Genomic DNA, 10,825 nt, shown 5'->3' with positions numbered 1-10,825 from the left:
TGGAAGTTTCTCCAACTCCCACACCCTCTGCCAGTGTTTTCCCCTGGTCCTTGCTCAACACACCGCCCCTCTCACTGTGCTGACACAAACATGCTGAGAAAGATTAGGCAACTCGCTAGGTTCAAAACAACATGCACAACTATTGAAACAACGACAACACCAAAACCAGTAGTTTGTTTTTGAAACCCGGCTCTGCTGCCTATTATCTATCATTCAAGGGGTGGCCTGAACAAAAGTTGTGTCAGCAGAAGGGATGGGATGGCAGGAAGACAGAAATGAATTCCTACAGCCAGGACCTGCTCTCAGTCCAGAAAACTAGGCACAAAATTGTACCCTAAGTGGTGTAGCACTGTCACATTTTGAAATAAAGTTGAAGCACTGAGACATTTTTCCTTAGTGCTGACTCCCTCTGGGCATTCCCAAGACAATTACAATGTTTTCTGTGCATACAAAAGAACTAGGAGGTTTTGTAATCATAGTCCAAGCTTATGCTTCTCTCTTTAAGAGCATTCAATTTTCATGGACATTCATTAACGGGAGGTTAAAACACAATGGCAGAAGAGAAGGCACTGCTTTTATGTCCACATGGTAGTAAACACTCCAAGTCGGAAACGTAAGTTCAAAATAAAAACCTCTCCATGCTGTTTCCAAATTAGCAGTAAAACAACAGAAAACACACAACTTTCACAGCTTTTTTACTGAAAATTTAATTTTACAAAATACCCTTTTCCATCAAAGAAACTTCCCTGCAATGTACATGAACCCAGCATTTTATAGATCTGTACAGTGAGACATCAGAGAGGTTTGATAGAAGGAAAAAAACTTTTAGCAGACACCTAGTTGCAAAACCTACAACAATGGAAATACAAGTGTGTCTTAAAATGCTAAAGCAAGTAATGCAATATAATTGTTGGATCTATTTGAAATGTGAAAAGTTTCCTTAAAACGGTCCATATGGTACTCAGAACATCACAGCTGGCACAAAACTGACTGTATTTAGGTTTAAACACAGAAACAATATATGTAAGAAACATTTTTTGAAAAATAACCCAAGTGCTGCTATCATAAGGCAAACATACACAAAGGTGCTGACAGCATACAGGTAAATCAACAAAAAAGAAAAAGATGAATACTCAAGTGTTCAAACACTGAACTTTTTTTTTTATATGTTGCCAATAGAAGTTTGAAATATAAACAATGCCAAATCAACGTAGGACACCCTTTTAACTACCTTGGTGTAATGCATATAGCTTTACATAATCTCAACAAATGTTAAACTAGGCATTAATACAAATTTCAGCGGTCTAGGCAAGACCTAGTTAGTCTGTTGCATTCTGGCAGCTTTGAATTTTGAAATCCTCTTTGTAGTTTCTTCTGACCCTTCGGACAAAACTTCCTCTGACTTTCGCTCCAGAATGGTGGGCAGGACAGGGTGAGCAATGACTGGGTGTGGTATTACGGAGGGAGACAAAGGCTCCTTTTCTATAACAGTTCCAGAAAATGCCTACAACAGAAAAGAATACTCAAAATGAGCTAATAAAATGCAAATGTGAAGCTATGCCCATAAGGTCATTACCTTATATTAGCCTGATTAGGATTGTTATTTCTTTTAATCAAAAGTAAAGAAATATCTTTAAATCAATGATTGTTCCTTGCATAAGTAACCAAATTGTAATTAACCCCAAAATATAGCTTGTTCAAAGATGACTGAACGAAAGACAATGTCTTAAAAGTACTACTTAATCTCAATCCCACTGCATAAATTATCTAGAAATTTTCTTCCTCACTGAAATGTTCTCAAGAAATAAAACAGATGATGTAATATATAGTTTCATTTTGGATAACAAATTAAGAGATTTTGCAAAGTTAGAGTATGTCAGCATTTCCATCATACATCATATTTTATGACTTAATATCTTCTAATTGCATCAAGCTGATACACTGCATACAAATTGGCAAGCATGTATTTTGTTTGTTCTTTCTCCTTACCAAATATGATCAAAAAATGGTCAAAGCAATTTATATTTAAGAGAATAGCAAACTTGTTTCCAACTATTTCTGTCTATAAAAGGTCCAATATACATTTATTTTTTAAAATGATAATTTATCTGCAGCCGATTATATGACTTAATCCTTTTACTTAACTAAGAAACAGCCATAACTATTGGAAAACATCTGAAAAAAGTAACTCGGAATTACTTTTCATATTTTAGAACAAATCACCATATTATGTACTGAAAACACAGAATTCAGACTGTATGAGGACAAGGGGAAGCAGTTTACATCCAAGGTTTGATATCATACTGGGCACAAAAGAATGCACACCAGATTTATTAACTATGCTTAGTTTTGCTTATTCATAACTCAGTTACCAAGAAAAACAAAGCAAAACAAAAAAGCCATTCTTTTCTTGCAGGACCTGAAAAAAGCAGCTTTTTTGTTGGTTTTCTGCTCCAGTGGCCAAACTATGCCTAAAGCCTGTACACAACCGTGTTGTTCTAACAACATGCTCATTTTCAAAAACAGTAAGCAAAATACAACCTAAGAGGATCATGGTAAAATCAGATACAAAAAGGAAAAAAGAAAAAAAAAAAAAAAAAGAAAACTTAGTGTGAGGCAAATGGTAATAAAGAAATAACGTATCTCGAACACCCACAAAAACGACCAAAAGCTCGACAGCACTTTAAGACGGCAGGTCTTTAACAGGAGTGTTTTATTCACTCTACTTCAGTTACTTAGAAAATACAGTATATCCTAGAGCATAATCATGCTGTAATTCAGAACGTGGACTACAATGTAACATCTAATGGGTACGTAGATGTTTTACAAAAATATAGTCCACAAAATTTGCAGTGTGAGGTGTGAGCTCTACAGATAGATCTTCCACTACGAATCTTCCCATCCCACTTCTATTCATCTTTAGCTGTTCATATGAAAAATAATGATAAACAATAGCTTTCATGAGGAATTCACTTCTTGTCAAAAATATTTTTTCTCAAAAAGTTATTTTCGGTGAAGTTGCCCATTGCACTGAGAACTACAGAAAATTCACGGTAGCTTGAAACAGTCTAAGTTCTTACAAAATAAAAGTCAAGAATACTCTATGTCACAAATTTCAGGGCACTGGCTACATTTAATTCTTGCTTAATTCTTCCAGTCGCTGTGCAACTGTTTCCCCTTCTGCGGTACAGTCTCTTTCCTTTTCTTTCCTTTTCAGGAAAGTTTCCTGAGCTTTCCAAAAGCAGGAAAATACATGTTTGGGATCACCACTGGCCCTAGTTTGTAACAGGACGAGCAGAAGTGTAATGCTTCATAGAATCATAGAATATCCTGAGTTGGAAGGGACCCTTAAGGATCATCAAGTCCAACTCTTGACACCGCACAGGTCTACCCAGAAGTTCAGACCATGTGACTAAGTGCACAGTCCAATCTCTTCTTAAATTCAGTCAGGCTCGGTGCAGTGACCACTTCCCTGGGGAGCCTGTTCCAGTGTGCAACCACTCTCTCTGTGAAGAACCCCCTCCTGATGTCAAGCCTAAACTTCCCCTGCCTCAGCTTAACCCCGTTCCCGCGGGTCCTGTCACTGGTGTTAATGGAGAAAAGGTCTCCTGCCTCTCGACACCCCCTTACGAGGAAGTTGTAGACTGCGATGAGGTCTCCCCTCAGCCTCCTCTTCTCCAGGCTGAACAGGCCCAGTGCCCTCAGACGTTCCTCGTACGTCTTCCCCTCCAGACCTTTCACCATCTTCGTAGCCCTCCTCTGGACACTCTCCAACAGTTTCATGTCCTTTTTATACTGTGGTGCCCAGAACTGCACACAGTACTCGAGGTGAGGCCGCACCAGCGCAGAGTAGAGCGGGACAATCACCTCCCTCGACCTACTAGCGATGCCGTGCTTGATGCACCCCAGGACACGGTTGGCCCTCCTGGCTGCCAGGGCACACTGCTGGCTCATATTCAACTTGCTGTCTACCACGACCCCCAGATCCCTCTCTTCTAGGCTGCTCTCCAGCGTCTCATCGCCCAGTCTGTACGTGCAGCCAGGGTTTCCCCGTCCCAGGTGCAGGACCCGGCACTTGCTCTTATTGAACTTCATGCGGTTGGTGATCGCCCAGCTCTCCAACCTATCCAGATCCCTCTGCAAGGCCTTTCCACCCTCATTCGAGTCCACAACTCCTCCAAGTTTGGTGTCATCAGCAAACTTGCTCAAAATACCTTCTATTCCTACATCCAGATCGTTTATAAAAATATTGAAAAGTACCGGCCCTAAAATGGAGCCTTGAGGGACCCCACTGGTGACCGCCCGCCAGCCTGACACAGCCCCATTCACCATAACCCTTTGGGCCCTGCCCGTTAGCCAATTGCTCACCCGTCGTATGATGTTTTTATTTAGCTGTATGGTGGACATTTTGTCCAGTAGGATCCTATGGGAAACCGTGTCAAAAGCCTTGCTGAAGTCCAAAAAAATCACATCAGCTGGTTTCCCTTGGTCCACCATACGGGTGATCTTATCATAAAAGGAAATCAGGTTAGTTAGGCAGGACCTACCCTTCACAAACCCATGCTGGCTGGGACCAATGACTGCTTTGTCCCCCAGGTGCGCCTCAATCAGTTCGAGGACCATCTTCTCCATGATTTTACCAGGCACTGACGTGAGACTGACAGGCCTGTAATTGCTAGGGTCTTCTTTCTGACCCTTCTTGAAAATCGGCACAACATTTGCCAGCTTCCAGTCTACCGGGACCTCTCCAAATTCCCAGGATCATTGAAAAATAATTGAGAGAGGTTCCGTGATGACGTCCGCCAGCTCTTTCAGCACCCGGGGATGAATCCCATCCGGACCCATGGACTTGTAGGGATCCAGGTGGAGTAGCAAATCCCGCACACGTTCAGGGTCGGTTGGGAGTTTGTCACCCCCACCGTCCCGGTCCTCCAGCTCAGGGCACCCTGGGTCCCGAAGCCCATCATCGGCAATGAAGACAGAGGCAAAGAAGGCGTTAAGCGTCTCTGCTTTGCCTATGTCATTGTCTGTGAGGAGACCTTCCCTATCAAGGAGCGGCCCTATGTATTCTTTAGTCCTCCTTTTTCCATTCACATATCTAAAAAAAACCTTTTTATTTTCTCTCACAGACACAGCCAGCTTCAACTCTAGGTGTGCTTTAGCCACACGAATTTTCTTCCTACAAACACGAACAGCATCCCTGTATTCTTTCCATTCTTCCTACTGCTGCATAATTCCTCTGTCTTTGGCAAATCCAAATAGACATTCGGCTGGTATTTGTGTGTTTTCCAACTTCAAAACAATGCCTAGATACTTCAAAACAATGCCTAGATACTACCTCTATTGTATCTGTGCCTCGGAATATTGACAGAATGGAGGTTACAGAGAATCCTTCCTTCCTTCTCATCAACTGTGCAGTAGAGATTTTACTTTTTTTAAATCCTGCTGTACACCCTGCAGAATTTTCAGGATGGCCCAGTCACAGGCCCACCAGCATGTAACTACTTTGTTGGATCTTTATGGGAGAGTGAGGTCAGGGGAAGGCAACTTCCTTGTTTGCTTCCCTCTGCTCCTAGGACATATATGACAGAAACTTGTCACCTAATTATGTCCTTCTGAAGCAAAAGTAGGAAGGAGTTAGAATATCATTTTAAAGAAATCAAAGAAACCGATGGCATAAGCCACTACATTTGTTGGATTTTTCATTTTTATCCCTGCCAACAATCAATAATTAATTAAAAAGCATACCTCAGTTGTCCCTGAAGAGGGAGAAAGCTTTTTTGGTAGCTGCTGCTGCCCCTCTTCCTCTTCTTCCTCCAGTATGCCTTCACTATTGTCACTCTGAGTAGCTTCATCACAGCTAATACTCCTCTGAACTCCTCGTCTGTCATCAAACTCAGCAGCACTGTTCTCACTGGTATCGCTACAAACGCTATTCTCTCTGCTTCGAGACTTCAAAATTGATTTACGAGGGACATATTCTCCATTCACAACATCAACAAAGACTCTATAAAGGAAAATGTTAGCTTTAATAAACCATTTCAGGATCAGATGACAAATTTACAGCGATCTTGCTTTGTCTTTTGTACAAATTATGATGTGCTTTTCCAACTTTTTCACTGTAGAATTACAATACTGTACCTTTGGAGGCTTTTTATTTACCAACATAGAAGAATCAATTCTACAGAGCAAACACTGTTACGCCCGTTATTTGAGCATATTCTTTCAGCATAAAACATATAGCTCTTTGAAAAGTGTAACAGGAAACAGAGTAGTGTGGGTTACGAAAAGCTAGAAAAAAAAGGTAAACTAAGCAATTTTCAGGGTTGTTTTTGTAAAGAGAAGCAGGAGGTCAGAATGATAGCTTTCTAGAATAAAGATTCTTTGTCAATTGTAGAACATACAAACAAATACTTCAAACATTCTCTTGCACGTGGAATGGATGAAGCTTTTTCCTGACAAGTGCCATAACCTTCTTTCGTTAAAAAAACATAATAAAAAAATCAGCTTTTAAAATCAGATCAATATGAAGACACTTTTCAAGTATTAACAGATTGTAATTGATAAAGAGGCTTCTTCCTACAGTTTATACTCCATCTCCATGACTTGAAGAAATCAAGGGTGGGTGGAACAGAACGAGTGGAATTAGAAGACGGAGACAATTTTATTAAGCTCATAAAGGAGGCTCCCAATGACTGGATGAGTTTTAAGGGTGTTACTCGTTTCTTAACAGCTTTATTCATCACACACTCTTGGGAACACTTGTGAATCTATGCAAGATACAGTTTCTTTGCAAAGCTCAGGGAGACCACCAAGAAATAATCCTCTAACTTATCCTCAGCCCCAGCAACTGTAATTGCAGGATAGGTTTTTAATTTCTTACACTTTGTGCCACCAAAAAAAAAAAAAAAAAAAAAGATATTTAGGTGCCTGAATACACTGACACCCAAATGCAGTGTGATTTTCACAGACACTTAATCAGCCAACCTAATAGGCAACTATGTTCATCTTTACGAATCCATATACTTAACTCTCCCTTAACCTCTGCTTAACATTTTTACAGCCTGAGTACAATGTTACTTGTGGAGCTCTATGAGTGCAGGTATTCTGCAGGCGAGCATTTCTTTTTAGAGAGAAGAGAGACAGCAATGGACTCAAGTTAGGCAGAAAAAATGCAAGAGAAACTATGCGAACAGGAGACCTGAGTATGGTCTGAAGACACTGAAAAGATGAGACTAAAACCAGCAATTACCAAGTGGGAAAGGAGGAGCACTGCCAGTGATAGATTTGGTCAGTTATGTTTGAAAATAAACACAGAAGTGCATTGACAAGACATTAATGACAACACATACCAAATCGCTGTATTACTTTATGCAGATGATAGATACTAGCAAATTGAGGTAAATTTCAGAAGCTCTGAAAAAGCGAATAAACAATTAACTGGTAGCTGGAAAAGAAAATTTAAGCTAAGAAATATTTTATGGATATGAAAATATGGCAACCATGCAGAAGCCACAAACTTTCACGCGTAAGTAGTAAATTCAGTTCTATCGGTTTCTTTCAGGAAACAGTAAGATTGTTTGCATGCTGTAGGTGAACGCAAATAAAAAGAGAAGGTCTGCTATGAAGAAAGTTCACGTGCCAATGCCGTAAATTACACACCGGTAAATGTCTGCTGGGGTTTTGATGTTAGGCAGTTCTGGAGTCGCATGGCCATTGCCATTACTGTTCTTCCTTTTACGCTTGGCTTCTTCTTTCTTCTCACTGAATTTCAAAGTAGTATTTTTTCCTGTGTTTATTCTTACCTGAAAATGGAACACAAATGGTGGTCTAGACCATAAAACCAACAATTACTCAGATCAACTGAGTTCTGATGTTCTCCTATCCAAGCAGTTGAGGACTATGAAGCATAGACGAGTTAAATATATGTATGAACAGTAACATTCATAGTGTGAACTGTTTATTCTTTAACATTTGCACTTGGCTGGGGAATTTCTTTGCACTAATGTGCACAGATTTTGCATATAGCCTATGACTATCTACTTGTGCCATTCAACAGTCAATTTCATGTTAAGTAAAGTCGTTTTAAAAACTCAGAGACAGGATACTATATTTTGGAACTGCCTGAAGCCAGTACAGCAAGGTATACATTTGAATATCATTTCTAATACTGCACTTAAAACTTCAGGATTTAAATGGTAGGTTTCAAGCCTTTCAAAAAGTGTAAATAAATGTCATCTATATTTAGCTCTCTACAATACCTACATAATCTAAAATATGCTATTTTAGATAAAGTATACTGTACATATGTTTTATGCAATCTCTTGACAGAAACATGTCAGTAAATGTACAAACCCTTTTAGGTTCAACAGTATGAGAGAAAAAAATAGTTGGAATAGAGCTATCTCCAACATCTATGTCATCTTCGTCATCACTGTGATAAAAAGTAGAGCCATTAACTTGGCCACCATACAAGTCTGAATTTGTTACTTCTTTCTGGAAGTTGCCCTGAGTAATACAGTCTTCTGCTCTGTACGTCCCATTCAGATCCATCCTCTTATCCTCTCTCTCCTCTTCAGAAGAGGTTGTATCTTCTCCATTTGTCTCAACTGTATCAGGCGTTCTATTAAATGAGAAACATCTCCGTGAACCAAGCAAGGCAAGTCACACTCCTGAGAGACACTAGCATACAAATAATAAACAAGGCTACATTTTTCTTCACCCAGGTACTACATTTTTAGCCAGATTATGGAATGTTTTTCATACTTGGGGTGAATGTCCATATCCTTTCCATATCAACTAGAAACACCAAAAATGTGACATTCTGGCTAATGACATAAGTATTGCTTTAGGGTAAGAACAGATCTGAGCGTGTCTTTAAACATTAAATGCCTAACTCCAACATTGTAAATGAAGGGTTTTCTTAGCCTGCAGGAAATGCATTTTACTTGCCCCATTTCTACCATCTCAAAAAAAAAAAACCTATAACACTGGATTGCAACAGTTGCATAGAGGCAGATTCTAGCACCTTTAGCTTTGCAGTGCACGCTTCATGTTCCGTCCTTCTTCCACCTATTACAATTTCAACTGCATCTATCTCGTCACCTGGTTTAACTTACTATCGGATCCTTTCTGTACAAACAAACACACCCTACAGCTTTCTGAACTCCAAACCTGACTGTGCTATAGCACCACTATACCTGTCAAGTTCACCAAGTATCTCTTCTTGTCTCTCAAGCTCTTCTAAGCGGGCCCAGAGTTCCTCCTCCGACTGATAACAGCCCACTGATTTCATGTCATTTCCATTTGTTGCAGAATCTACCTCAAAACCATTTGATACTTTTGGCTTTGAATGAGGTTTGTGAGCTCTTCTGTATTTCCCTGTACAAGAAAAAAATAAAGAAGATGCAATTACTAATACAATTTAAATAAATAAATAAATAAATAAATAAATGGAAAGCACAAAGAAATTAAGGAATTTAGAAAATTTTCCATTCCAAATTACTGTTTAACTGTTAAAGTGGAACTGTCAATGAATCAGAGCACCATCAGAGGATAACAGTCTCTTGATGTTATAGAAATACCAGGGCAAAGCAGAGATGTTTGTTTAGAAAGCAGGAGACACTGATCCTATGACATCTATGACATTTTTTATTATATTGTTGGTGGGTGTTTTGGTTTTGGTTCTGTTCTTTTTATCTTTTATGCCAAACAGTAGACTTTGATTTGACCTGATAGATAACAGCATGTGAACGTGACATTTGCTCACTGTCCTATTAATAGCATATTTTATTAACTGTAAAAACAAACCTAATTTGTACTTTAGCTCATTTTGGACAAAGTCATAAATATATATATATAAAGAGCACTATCTTTTGTTTTGGGTTTCTCCCCCCCAGAGTAATCTGGAAAATCTGACCAAAATCCAGTCAGTACAAATCATTTGTTTTGGTGAAAAAGATCCACTTTCAAAAGTGTACAAAAGCCTGTCTTTCAAAAACAATACATACAACCCACCTTAAAGTTTCAGAGGTGACCTGAGATGCACACCAGTGAGTAAACAGTAGTCACAGACAAGTTTTTGCTGGCACTTAAAAGCTTTGCTATCTGGACAAATGGTGCATACAGCACTGAGGATGGGGAATACTTTTTCCTGCTTGCATACTGTCTAGCACATAGAGAACAAACAGCCTGAAACACTAACACTTTAGTGCTGTCTGTCTGAAGGACAGCACTGCTTCTTGAATCCCCCTTGGCTCTGGGGCACAGCCTGCTCCCTGCATGGTCCCAGGCAGGTTGGGGAGGGGGAGGGGGGATCCCCCATCCCTGCTCATCAGCACTCCCAGCGCAGGTCCTGCACTTCCAAAAAGGAGGGGAGACCCTTCCCCTTCTGTCACTGCCACAAACGCCCGACATTGTCTCTCTATGGTCTTTATGAAACTCTGCTTTTTGCATCTAGCCAACAGTAATACAATTTCTTAATTATTCGACATGCTTAAAGCTTAAAAGTGTCTTTTTATTAACCAATTTTGTGGCCTTTTTTAAGAACTCATGTTTTAAAGATATCCTTATTCAAATATGTCATTTTGTACTTTAATCCCGAGATAAATACAAATGCAGTAGCAACATTAAGCAGCAAACAGGTGACTGTAAGTTATGTTAGAAAGTGTGTCCCCTACTGTTCCACTGGATAGTCTTTTTTATTGTGTCATTAATTAAAGGTTGAAATATATTTCATTAAGATTTAAATATAAATTGAGGGAATCTAAGCAATCAGAGTGGCTTTCAACTGGTATAATTACAAAACTAGTAAATAAAATTTGGA

General features: G+C 39.5%; 1 protein-coding gene across 2 annotated transcripts in view; it reads right to left on the bottom strand.

Moving 5' to 3' along the window:
• Nucleotides 1–678: 678 nt before the first annotated feature.
• The window catches only part of URI1 (URI1 prefoldin like chaperone), a 42,968-nt gene continuing 32,821 nt past the window's right edge, over nt 679–10,825 (bottom strand). The window contains exons 7-11 of one of the 2 annotated variants that reach the window (XM_068693082.1): nt 9,201–9,381; nt 8,491–8,623; nt 7,663–7,805; nt 5,749–6,007; nt 679–1,504 (exon numbers count right to left, since the gene is read on the bottom strand). In XM_068693082.1, the coding sequence (XP_068549183.1) occupies nt 1,316–1,504; nt 5,749–6,007; nt 7,663–7,805; nt 8,491–8,623; nt 9,201–9,381 (905 nt within the window). In that variant the 3' untranslated portion in view covers nt 679–1,315. Of the gene's footprint in view, nt 1,505–5,748; nt 6,008–7,662; nt 7,806–8,355; nt 8,624–9,200; nt 9,382–10,825 lie in introns of both variants that reach the window. The other variant, XM_068693081.1, reaches the window with a different exon arrangement.

This window comes from Anas acuta, chromosome 10 (assembly GCF_963932015.1).
Source record: "Anas acuta chromosome 10, bAnaAcu1.1, whole genome shotgun sequence".
NCBI lineage: Eukaryota > Metazoa > Chordata > Aves > Anseriformes > Anatidae > Anas > Anas acuta.
This window is presented reverse-complemented; position numbering and strand designations above follow the sequence as displayed.